This window comes from Dryobates pubescens, chromosome 14 (assembly GCF_014839835.1).
Source record: "Dryobates pubescens isolate bDryPub1 chromosome 14, bDryPub1.pri, whole genome shotgun sequence".
NCBI classification, from domain to species: Eukaryota; Metazoa; Chordata; class Aves; order Piciformes; family Picidae; genus Dryobates; species Dryobates pubescens.
Genome location: NC_071625.1, coordinates 9,960,161 through 9,973,359, shown reverse-complemented (window position 1 = coordinate 9,973,359; position 13,199 = coordinate 9,960,161). Strand labels below are relative to the sequence as shown.

General features: G+C 40.9%; 1 protein-coding gene across 2 annotated transcripts in view; it reads right to left on the bottom strand.

The window, feature by feature from the left end:
• MRPL13 (mitochondrial ribosomal protein L13) overlaps positions 1-13,141 on the bottom strand; it is a 30,622-nt gene extending 17,481 nt beyond the window's left edge. For both annotated transcript variants that reach the window (XM_054167248.1, XM_054167250.1), the window contains exons 1-4: positions 13,065-13,141; positions 12,259-12,382; positions 8,677-8,770; positions 7,296-7,356 (exon numbers count right to left, since the gene is read on the bottom strand). In XM_054167248.1, coding sequence (XP_054023223.1) covers positions 7,296-7,356; positions 8,677-8,770; positions 12,259-12,382; positions 13,065-13,091 — 306 coding nt within the window. In that variant the 5' untranslated portion in view covers positions 13,092-13,141. The remainder of the gene's footprint in view (positions 1-7,295; positions 7,357-8,676; positions 8,771-12,258; positions 12,383-13,064) is intronic.
• Between the last annotated feature and the right edge of the window lie 58 nt (positions 13,142-13,199).

The following is a 13,199-nucleotide window of genomic DNA, read 5'->3' as shown; positions in this document are numbered from 1 at the left end:
TGGAAGAAGTAATACTTGCTCCTCATTATGTTAACACTCCAGCAGCCATAGAGAAAATTTCAGCTTAGGAAGGCTATATTTAGCTTTGTGGATGATTACATATAATCACTCAGCTTTGAAAAGAATCGAGAAGCTGGTGGTAACTAACTCCATATCATATTGCACATTAAAAAGAAAGGAAGAGGAAGAGGGCTGGGATGACGAAAAATACTACTATTTGCAATTTAACAAAAGCTCCTGGACTTTTATTATTGATTAACTGCAAGTTAGTTAGTCCAGCTGTAGAACAGAAGGCCATAGAGGGATCTAGGACAGAAGACAGCACTGGAAAACCTCTAGCTTCCTTTACTGTAACTTCTGCCTCAAAGATTTTTCTGCAAGCCAAAGCAAATCCAAACCTATTGCCTGGAAAGACCAAGTTTACATCCATCCAGCTCCTTGCTCAAAATTCTGCCTAAAGCCAAAACCTCACTCTACCTGATGTGAAGGCAAGCCAAAGAATTTAGTCAAATACAGTCTTAACTGAGGCTGTACAGACTGCTTTTGCAACCTCAGTAAGATTGTGCAACTGAAAAGGAAGATTGAACCAGCAATATTTACAGGGTGCTAGGTACAGGCTCTCCTGTTACCTGAACATGCTCAAGTTTTACTAAAAATACACTAACTCTGAATAAAAAAAGATGTGGAATCACAGGAAAGTCTGTTGCTAAGCTCTTGTAAAGTCCAAACACAGATTCAGTGCTCCCTGAAAACACACATGTACAAGATGTTTCTTCAAGGAATAAAAATACTTCTATGTATTTCTAGTACACTTCTAATAAAAGAGCATGTCTACATTTCCTATGTGATTGTTTAACTATTAAAATACCAAGTTTAATTTTACATGAGGGGTAGATTTTAGCTGGGTTTCAAACTGGCAAATAGCCTCCCTACCCACATTTCTCACTGCAACCTTGATCTCAGTTTCAAACTGGTCAGCACAGTTTAATAGCTTATTCAGTTATTTATGGATTCCCACTGCCTCCTCTACCTTCTATCTCTAGTACTAATGACCTGTAAAATCCCATAGCCTCATAAACACCCACTCCTAAAGGCCATGACACTTCTCAGCATGTAAGGACACCTGCCATCAGATGTGCAACTCCGTAACAGCCTCCAGAGCATTATTATTTCTGGGGTTTTAAAGTACTGAAATGCTGTCTACCTGAATTTCTTTTGAATGACAAAACTCCTACTGGCTGCCGTTACAATTCTCTTCTTTGGTATTGCAGTGCCTTTTTTAAAAGTTGGATAATTTATGTAGTCACAGCACAGATGTGCTCTTAATCACAGTTATGAGGCACCACTCTTTAAGTTTCCAGTTTAAAGGGTTACTCTAGGAAGAAAAGGAGCTGCACGCAGCTCCAGTAAAACTCTTGCACTCAGCCCCTTACTATGCACTCTAACATTTTATGAATATGAACAAATTAAAAAATATGTAAAAATATCTGCAACACTGTGTGAAGCTTGAACATTTCCATTTTTGGCTTGTATGCAAGTTGCAGCCATGTTTGATGGAGACCAAGTTCTGAGAAAGATTCTTTGCCAGATAAAACACACTTTTAAGACGGAATCAACAGAGGAATACCACTCCTGGTCCCGAGAAGCACAAAATAATTGGCTGAATTTCCAAAAGTCTGTTCTAACAGCTGAGTTAAATCCAATAATCACCAGGAAGCAACTCCACAACATGGGAAGGACACAGTGCTCCAGAGAAAACAAAGGGATTAATTACAGCACACACTTTAAAAAGGTAAAAACAGTTTCAGGAGACACTGCTTGTTCAGAAGTACAGCTTGGTACTACGATCTTCTTCAACCAGTTCTTTCTGTTCTGTGTACAATATTGTTCTTTTCACCATGTGTTAGAAAAGCACTCCAAGAACTTCACCTGAGAGTAAAGCAAAAATGAATGTGCTTAAAACTGCCACAGGAATTACCTGTTCACAGACAAACTTCCATTGTATGCCACTTTGTTTTCCACTACTGTCCAGCACTTTAATTACTGTCCAGCACTTTTAAACTTAAAATTTTCACGTGTTCTTTAATCAGTGCCTTGCAAATTCAAGGATGAAATGGATTCAGAGTATTTTAACAAAAAAGTATTTATTTTTGTCTGCCAAGAGGGAAAAGACCAGCTGTAAGATTTATCTAGAGCACCTAGAGGGCTTAAAACAGCAGCTTCTGTAACAGTATTCTCCTTTACATGCCATGTTATCTTCCGTGTCCTTGTCCTAACTCTGAAGTTTTGCTCTGCTTAGTGAAAAAGCTTAATGAAAACACATTACTCCATAGTAATAAAATAAAACACTGTATCTGGTGTTTCAGTAACTGACTTCTAATATTTGGGTATATTGTCTCAAATATCCCCGACCAATGTAAAGAAAATAGGCTTCCAAACACCAACAGCAAGATTTAATCATATTTTGTGTCTGAGCTTTTCTTCAGGAGTATTTTTATGCTGACATAATGGTAAGTCTGTATCTGCAAGTGGTTGCTAAAAAGCATTCAAAAGGAGAATTTGAACATTTTAAGCCCCTTCCCATGAATACCAGTGGCAGAGCAATCCATAACCCTGACATCCCCAGAGGCTTCCTCACAGTGTATTTCCAGAGCGCTACCCTGCCTGGCTTAATAATCTTCCCTAACACTCATTCCAAACAATTATTGCCTATTATTTCTTTGTCAGAAGCAATACAGCCTGTGAATACTGCAAAGGTCAAGCCTCTCACTGAGCATTTGGTATTAGCCTAACATGCTTTCTGCTTTTTCTTTTTTTTCCCCCCTATTTTTTTGGGGGGGGTAGGGCAGTTTCCAATGCAGCCAAAAGAAACCTCACACCCAACAAAAAAACCAAGAAACCAACCAACCAAAAGAAATGAACCAATGCAACTAAATGAAACAAACCAACCCCCCACACCAACAAAAAAACCCTCAACAAACAAACCAACAAAAAACCCCAAATAACCAAAACCAAGTCAACCAACCACCAACAAAACCCCGAACGAACCAAAACAAACCAAACCACAACCCTGAAACACCCCTGGAAGAACCCAAACAAAGCCACCAAAGTTTGCTTACTTTTAAAAAGCAGAGTAAGAATTGATTGGAAACTTTGTCCTGATGAGTTTACTACCTGTAAGATTTTACCAGAAAGTTTATTCAATGCAATATTTGTTCCTTCTCCATCCTGTGAGATTTCAAAGTACATCTTTCACTCTTTGCATATGAAGTACTTCAAAGAGTAATTTTGAAAGTGTTGGTCTCATGCCTATCAGCATTTTTCCAGGTAAACAAAACTTCTGCACATTTTGCTAAAAACAAACAAGAAATCCCCAACTTTCCATGCATTCAAAACACCTGTACCACAACTGAGATGAGTTAACTGTTGCCTTTATATTCAAAAGGCTCTGCTGGCAAAGAAAGCTCACCGAACCTTTCAAACATTTTTTTCTTAGCAACCTATAATGGAAATAGATAATTCTACTTGCTAATATATCTCCTAAGAGAGAAGCACTGTTCTGCAGAATACTAGTACTATACTGACCTGCAGTTTTGAGCTACAGTAACAGGGTGTTATGCTGCACCTAAAAAGCATGTTTAATACTCAAGAATTTACACTAAATCTAAGATAAGGAAAAGGCCGAAATGTGAAGCTGTTTTTTAGCCTGGTCAAGTCCTACAGGTCCTGATACTTCTCCAGAAGGGCAGACAACTGGAAACACCAGAAATTATGAACACATTTGCAGACACTCCCCTCCTCACACCTCCCAAAGGAACTCAAATGTGCTAAAGGTAAAAATGTGCTGAGCTTATCACTTCTGATATCTTTCTGGCAACACGCTGTCATATTTATCCCTCCATAAAGAAGAATTTTTCCAAGTGTTGGCACACATAACTTGGCACAATGAATATGGAACTAATAAATTCTACACTCAACATCAACTATGCAGACCTCTATTTGTATTTACTGCCCTATATTAAGTAAAAGGTACTTAAAAGTGGAAAAAATATTGTGTCCATCTGAGGCACAAAATTATACATCTGAGATTAACCTTATAAATGGCAGAGGTGTCTTTTTGTTCTTTCCAAACAAGAAAAGCCAAGGACTGGAAATGGTTGCCATGGGAGGCTTTCAAGAGTAGTCTGGATAAGCCCTCATCTGCCTTAGCCAACCTAGCAACTGACATTGCTTTGAATAAGAGGTTTGACTAGAGACCTCCAGAGGTCCTACCTGAATCATCCTATGCAAAGGGAAAAAAAAGCACATACACATTCAAAATTCAGCAGAAAACCTTCTGAAGCACTAATTACTAACTGTGAGAAATAAAAAGGCTCAAACTTTGTAGGATAAATAAAATGATGTCAACCTCCTGAGACTATCATCATCATCCATCCCTATAGCATCTTATATCAAGCTTCTCATTATAACCATTTCAATTATCTATTAGCCATGCACCAGTTTTTCCTAAGAACAGTCTCTGTATACTAGAAACTATGTTTAAACAAAGCTGTAATGGAAAAATATTTATCTTGGGGATTTGTATGTTTGAATTTAGACCTATGTAATTAAAGACAGTGCTAATCAGGATCAGAGGTCTACTATATACACACACTCACAGAATCTTACAAGCTCTAATCTAGTTCTTACATAAACCAAAACTAGACATATCCATTGCAAAACCTCAGTGTAACACTATGAAATTTTACAACATTCATATATAAACATTCTTTTCCTTGGAATTAGCCTCTTCCATTAATTTAATGCCTTAATTTCTGTAACAGTACTACTACCAAAAATAATGTTGACTCATCTAATGAAGCAGTGTGCAATGAGCTACTGGGAGACAGCAGGACCAAGGGCAGAGAAAAAGCAGTAGCCTCCAGGATGAAAACAGTATCACAGTATCACCAAGGTTGGAAGAGACCTCGAGGATTATCGAGTCCAACCTGTCTCCACAGACCTCATGACTAGACCATGGCACCAAGTGCCATGTCCAATCTCCTCTTGAACACCTCCAGGGATGGTGACTCCACCACCTCCCTGGGCAGCACATTCCAATGACGAATGACTCGCTCGGTGAAGAACTTTCTTCTCATCTCAAGTCTAAACCTCCCCTGGTGCAGCTTGAGACTGTGTCCTCTTGTTCTGGTGCTGGTTGCCTGGGAGAAGAGACCAACCCCTTGCTGGCTACAACTACCTTTCAGGTAGTTGTAGAGGGCAATGAGGTCACCCCTGAGCCTCCTCTTCTCCAGGCTAAACAATCCCAGCTCCCTCAGCCCCTCCTCATAGGGCTTTGCAGAATGAAGACTGATTCCACAGAAAGATACAGTCTGTTTCCTACAACCTACCTAATTCCACTAGCTTGCAGGAATTGAATTTAAGAAGTGTAAAAGAGAAAAGGTCTCTTTAATTCAAGGAAGTGAAATGGGAGTGATTTACAGAGGTCTGCACAATAACTATCCACCATTCAGATCACACTTTGAGATGCAAATCCTCCTTAGCTTAGGCATTGTTCTCTGTACAGTAATCCTTTTCTGAGTTTTCATAGCTATTTCTAAAAATAAAACATGCTAATAAAACACCATCATAATTTCCATCTTTGTCATTATCTCAAAGTATTTCAGACCAAAACAATTCAACCAGTAAATAAGTATTTCTAGCCATAAAGTCACTTGCAAGCCAAAACCTCTAACAGCTAGACATACAGAATATAACATGCCAAATTAACACTAACTACTATTAATTATGAGAAAAAATACATTTGAGATATCTTTGAGAGGGCCATCTGAATGCTTTGTTTTTAATAGAAAGAAATAGCTCATTGCTCTCCACAATTCTGCCTGAAAAGAAGTTTCTCTAACTGAATTAGACCAACCCTGGAGCCACATCACCAATTTCCGAGTCTCTGTCCAAGACTTTAGTTATTGGCAACGTATGCAGTCCTCCTCTGCACAGAAAGTCATCTGTGAGTCTGGCAAGAGAGTATCTCAGAATGAACAGAGAAGGCAATTTACAGAGCGTCCAACTCCCAGGCCCAAACAAACGTGGTGTTACACTGCCTCCCAGTGCACAGTTACTGTGTGAGGCTCAAATGAAAAAGCTTGGGGAATCCATTTTAGATATGGAACTACCACGAATTCCTACAGGAATGGCAATCTTGGAACGCGTTCTCCAAAGTATTCAAATCATCTTGAAGAATTCCAGACAGAAAATAATACTGAACTGTGGGATTTCACTTAAAGGAAAGAAAATGCTAAAGTCAAAATAAACCCCCAGCAAATTCAGATGGTAGACCACTTTTTAATTGACATTTTGTACAGGAGAGTCTTGGGACAAATCAGGAACTCTAAATGACAGATTAAAAAGTAAGGAACAAAACCTGAGTGTTTTACAGCACACACAATTTCTCTAGGAAAAGGAAGAGGGGTTTGTGTAGTTTTCATGTAAGGTAAAGAAACCAAAGCATTTCAAAGTCAAAAATAAACAGAGGTTAATCTCTGTGGGCCTCATACCATGTTCAGAAAAAAACAGTGCTTAGAGAACTCAGTCCTCCAAGGCCAGCCATTCAAAGCTCTGATACAAGTAATTTCATAACTGCATAAGTCAACATCCCAAAACGCTCCTGTCCAGCACCCTATTTTTTTTAACAAACATATCAACACCAACATTTGTATTTATAATAGTCTAATACAGACATTTTGTAGATAGACTTAATTTCAGCATAATCACCATTTCCAATTCTTTCACAGATGATGGACAGAGCACTGCACAAAATATTAAGAGAAACAAACAAGCAAACAAACAAAACCTATAGCTGAACATCAATAGGAGAAAGAGGCGGCCATACATTTTAACGTTTTTAAGATTAGCATTATTCTTGCTGGCCCTTAAAGAGGTAGGGTGGTTAAGCTGAAGTAAAGCTCAATTTTACTTGAGGCAGCTTGCTTATGAGAAAGGTCAGACCTCTGAAATGAAAAGCAAGCAAATCAGTCAGAAATGAGTTAAGCAAATGCAGTTAACTCGCTCATTTGGACAGCATGGATGAATCACAAAAATGCATAACCTATAATCTCACCCTCAAAACATGCTGTTTACATAAACACTGTCACAAGCCAAGCTTCTAAGAGCTCACAGCAGAATGTCTGTAATTTAGCTTTAGGCATGCAGGTAACTGATCCCTTTTGTTTAATGGAACTAGATAAATGAAAATAAATCATCTTCACAAATCAAAGGGAAGAAGGAGAAACACTTACAGCAGTTGGATCCTTCAGATGGAGTTGAGTTGCTGTCACTTGTTTGAAACCACCAGGATAGCTAGAAAAACAGAACAAACATAGAAGCTTAACACTATATGCTCAATTACAATGTTAACACAAATATTACCACAGCTTAAACAAAAGTGTAATGGCCTTACAAGCCTTCAAAAAAGGAAGTTGCTCTCATGAAGCCAACAACTATCTTGTATTAGGAAGATTCTATCCAAGTTTAATGCCATTTGTACTTTCTTATTCCCCTGAGTATTAAATGTTTGTGTTTCACAGGCACTAATTCATAAAGCTGATGCTTTAATGAAATGATACAGTGCTGCAAGAAATTACACGGATGTGAGGTAAAGCTGGGATTCATTTTGATTTAATTACACTACTAGGTATCAGTCTAAGTGAAATTAAAATAAACTTAATGTCATTAAAATATGACCACTTAAGGAGCTGGACAGATTCAAGTGTTTGTTTTAATTATACAATTCTTTTCACTTACTCAGAGCCAACTTAGCTACTCAGGCAAGTGCTTTAGCTTACAAGAAGCTTTTAGTAAAAATTTTTATCAAGTTACAGGGATGGTGGGAGGGAAAAAAAACATGTTAATTTCCATCAACTCTGAACAACAACTTCTCGGTAATTCAGCAGCGAATTACAGGACTGAAACATGGAGAAGACTAATTTTACTAGTACTAACGTGATTCATTAATCTCCCTGACAGGATATACTTTCAAATTTAGAGATTTTTTTATCTAGTGTTGTCACTGTATAAAACAGCAGCAACTGTTGTGAACTGATCATTGTCACACTGTAGTTCTTTATTGCACTTCCATCTGTAAACAACTGAGGTCTGCCAGAATAATACATGACACACTATGGTATACATTAGTATGTCTTAAGAGCATCTCATTTCTTCCTAGTTTTTCCAGTTTCTGTTTTTCCTTTTTCCATCTTCAGTAAAGTATCAATCTTGGTATTTATTGTCTGGTATACAGGTACCAGTAGAATAAAGCAAATGAAGCTGGCAACAATCTATAGCTTAAAAGTGAAGTGTCAATAGGAATGTCTTCTACTGATTAAGTAGGGCAGTCCTGGTCACTGGGTTCATGGGTTCACACAAAACAACATGGCTCACCAAACCTGTTAATTTACTCAATTACAACAACTACCTTTGAGTTAGATTAAAGAGGGGGGAAACAACAAGCAAAAAAAGGCAGCAAGCGTATTTTTAAACATTGTAACACGTGCAAACAAAACCCAAAACGTGTAACCAGGAATTCCCTTTTCAATTAATATGCTAAAAAAAATACTTTTCTTTTAAAAACATGACAAATTTACCATTGCACTCATTTGATTGTTTTTTGCTAAAGCTTACCCAGTATGTGAAGAGTATACTTTCTGTTCCCATTTGTTACCAGAGAAGGCAATGTGTCTTGTATTTATTATGACAACATGATCCCCGCAGTCATCTACAAGGTAGAAATTGGTGGAAAATATTAACCATAATCTCAAAATACTCTTTTATGGTTTTGTTTTCCATCAAAACAAGGCCAGTATGTGCAGTTTGTTACATACAGCACGTATACTGCACCTCTTCAGATAACCATACAGAGAGTTAATTTACTGTGGCAGCTTAGTTTTATAGAATCATAGAATCAACCAGGTTGGAAAAGACCTCAGAGATCATCAAGTCCAACCTATTACCTAATACCTAACACCTCATGCCAACTAAACCATGGGTTCAAGAGCCACATCCAGTCCTGTTTTGAACACCTCCAGGGATGGGGAACTCCGCCACCTCCCTGGGCAGTCTATTCCAATGGCCAATTATTCTTCCTGTGAAGAACTTTCTCCTTACCTCATAACTTAAGTAATTCCTACCACACAATTAAAAGTATGTTTCAGGTGCAAGCATTTCTCTTCCCACATTTTAAATAAGGATGAAATGGTAATCAAGGTAGGCATCATAGTGTTGACTTAGCTCACAAGACTGACAAATTACTTGCCAAATCTTTCATCAGAAGACAAAACTGAGAGGATACTTCTAGTAGTTATAACTAATACTGCAGTCTAGCATAACAGCTGGGCCACATCAGGTTTGCAGGATATTTTCATCTGGAATAGCCTTCTCCTTAGAGGATGCAGAGGACACTACCTAAGCAACTTAAGCGGCTCACCTATACCTGCTCAGTCCCACATAAAGAATTATATCACCTATTATTTATTTATTTTAAAATCTGGCCCATTACTTTTGGTTCTGTATTGTGAAGCTGTGAAATGCACTTGAAGGATGGCCAGGGGATCAGGCTCAGCCAGCATGGATTTAGGAAAGGCAGGTCCTGCCTGACCAACCTGATCTCCTTCTATGAGCAGGTGACTGCCTGGTGGATGTGGGGCAGGCTGTGGATGTAGTCTACCTGGACTTCAGCAAGGCCTTTGACACCATCCCCCACAGCAAACTCCTGGTCAAGCTGTCAGCCCATCGCTTGGACAGCAGCACTGTGCTGGGTTAGGAACACGCTGGAGGGCCATGCCCAGAGAGTGGGGGTGAATGGTACCACATCCAGCTGGCAGCCAGTCACTAGTGGCGTCCCCCAGGGATCAGTTCTGGGCCCCACTATGTTCAATATCTTTATTGATGATCTGGATGAGGGGATTGAGTCCGTAATCAGTAAATTTGCAGATGACACCAAGTTGGGAGCAGACATTGATCTGTTAGAGGGTAGAAGGGCTCTGCAGAGGGACCTTGACAGGCTGGACAGATGGGCAGAGTCCAACAGGATGGCATTCAACAAGTCCAAGTGCTGGGTGCTGCACTTTGGCCACAACGACCCCATGCTGTGCTACAGTCTGGGGCCAGAGTGGCTGGAGAGTGGCCAGGCAGAGAGGGACCTGGGGGTACTGACTGACAGCCAGCAGTGTGCCCAGGAGGCCAAGAAGACCAATGGCATCCTGGCCTGCATCAAAAATAGTGTGGCCAGCAGGAGCAGGGAAGTCATTGTGCCCCTGTACTCAGCACTGGTTAGGCCACACCTTAAGTACTGTGTCCAGTTCTGGGCCCCTCAATTTAAGGACATTGAGACTCTTGAACGTGTCCAGAGAAGGCCACGAGGCTGGTGAGAAGGCTTGACCACAAGCCCTGTGAGGAGATGCTGAAGGAGCTGGGATTGTTTAGCCTGCAGAAGAGGCAGCTCAGGAGAGACCTTATTGCTCTCTACAACTACCTGAAGGGAGGTTGTAGCCAGGTGGGGGTTGGTCTCTTCTCCCAGGCAACCAGCACCAGAACAAGAGGACCCAGACTCAAGCTGCGCCAGGGGAGGTTTAGGCTAGAGGTGAGGAGAAAGTTCTTCACAGAAAGAACTGTTGGCCATTGGAAGGGGCTGCCCAGGGAGGTGGTGGAGTCAAATTGAATTTCTTTCCTTCCCTAACCACAGCTTAAACTCCGCTCCAGATACTTCTCACACAATAAATAGATACTGATTTTATGGAAGGGTGTCTGAATACAACATTTTTAAAAAGTAGTTCTTCCCACAATGTTATTCTAAGGAACTGTCAGCTCACATAACATGCTTCTGTTGGTAGTGATGTTTTTTGTCCTCAACCACAAGATCATGCATATTTGCTCTTAGAGACGATCAAATGACTCAGTAGTAGTAACTTAGCAATGTCTGTCCCAGGTGTGATGCATTTGATAACAATTTATAGAATAGTTCAGTTACTCTTGAAATGACTTTCCAGGATTTTATAACTTCATGAACATAAAAGTATTGAAGATCTTTATCCCAGAATAGTAAAATACACTTCCTCTCAGTGTCTGCTTTATTTTCCAGTCAGCTCAAGTCTCCAGTGACATCTTGTGGATAAGGCATTATTTGCAACAGCAGAACTCTTTTAAACATCCTTAAAGCACTTCAAATACCTTCTACTACAAATACCCTCTGGTGTAGAAAACAGATTATGATTTTAGTAGACAAAAAGTTTTCTGCTTCCTTTGTATTTCAGTAATGTCTTCTATCCATCGTACACTTATCACCATGGACAAGATCACAGATGCATCTTTACTGCTGAATCTTCTAATTTGCAGAAAACCAAAGATTTTTTCATGTGAAATTACCTTCCAACAATGATTACATCTCCCATTTAAGAAACAGAGAGGCTTCAGCTGCATCATCACTGAATATCTGCCGTTGGAAGAGACTTCTGGAGGCCCTACCTCCCACTTAAGTGCAAACAACTTTCGAGTATGTCCAAGGATGGAGGCTCCAGAACCTCCTGGGCAATCACTTTGAGTCACTCTCACAGCAAAAAGTGTTCAGAGGGAACCTCCTCTGTTTCAGTTTGTGCCTCTTGCCTCATGGAGACAGGACTTCTCTGCACTGTATGCAGAACAAAGAACCACTCCAAGTGTCTGTGGTGTTGTGTAGCTACTGAAGGGTAGCATTCAGAAAACCTAATCAAGAATCAGATCAGTGTTTCATCAGTGTTTCAGTGTGATGGAGCACTAGAACAGGCTACCCAGAGAGTTTGTAAAGTCTCCTTCTCTGGAGACTTTCAAAACCCACCTGGATGCATTCCTCTGTAGTCTGCCAACCCCTAGGAGGTTGGCCTCTGGAGGTCCCTTCCAATCCCTAACGTTCTGTGATTTAAAAATCAGTGCCACAAAACCCATTTCAAGTTTTGGGGTTTTTTGTTTTTCCCAATAGAAGCAAAATCCACTGTAATTCACCTACTGATATTAAATAGTTACTTCATAATGACCTCTACATGGATTGGTAAAGACAACAACACAAGGCTGTAAAGGGGTATGATGGAAAAACACAAGAAGGAAAATGAAGATGCTTGCAGTGTATAGATAATAGATAAATGTAAACTTTTTTATCATGCTTGACTTTATAGCTGAACTGAGAAGAATGTGAGTGAAGAAAAGCAACTCTGCTTTTTCTCCTGCAATACTTACTTAATGCATGATAAATAGGTTTATGCCTGCCTTCCAGTCTCATTGCAGTGGCAACTGCTATTTTTCCTGGTGGTTGCATCTTTGCATCGAGGAGGTACCAGGCTCTGGCAAAAGTAGCCCATTGCTAAAGAGAAAAGAGAGATAGTATATACAGAAGTTCACCCTACCAAACATAAATGTAGCCTCTCCATTTCTATCCTTTTTTTTTTTTTCCTTTTTACACTCCAAAACAGTAGACTACATCTCAACATTCAACAACACCCCTTCAAATAACCGTTAAATGGATGGCGAACGCTGCTACAGGCTGCAATGCGTGCTGTAGGCACTTCCAATGCAAGCGGAATGCAACAATACTGAAAGGTTACCAGCTCTGAGGGCTTTGTTTCAAGAATGAAGAACTCCTGCTGCAAGCTTCTACTACCGCGAAGGGAACTGTAAAGTCACTGCTTCGTGCACTCTCTCTCAGCGAAGGTCACAACTCCCCCAAACGCAGTTTATCAACCTAGCAGCCCGAGGCGCCGGCAGCAGGGAGCCTTGTCCCTCATGGCAGCCACACGCCTACGGACCGCTACTGACTCCTGCCAGGTGGCACCCCACAGGACAACACTGGAGAGCACGGCCGCACCGCGACCAGGGCAGGCCGCCTTCTGCCCCTGCCCTCCCCACAGGGCCCTTCTCGTCCCGCGCTCCCTCACGGTCGCTTTCTGCACCACGGCGGCCGCCAGGGTCCCGCCGCTGTGTGCCCTTAGAAGCAGCAGCCTCCCTAGCACAGCTTGGTCCAGGTAGGGGAAGAGAGCAGCGCTCACCTGGGCCGCTTTGGTGTAACTGGCCATGGCCGCCCTCCCACCACGGCGGAGCAGGGGAAGGGAAGCGGAGCCCTTTGGCCGCCGCACCGGCGGGAAGCGGAAGCGCCGCTGCGTGAGGGGCGGTGCGAGGCTGGC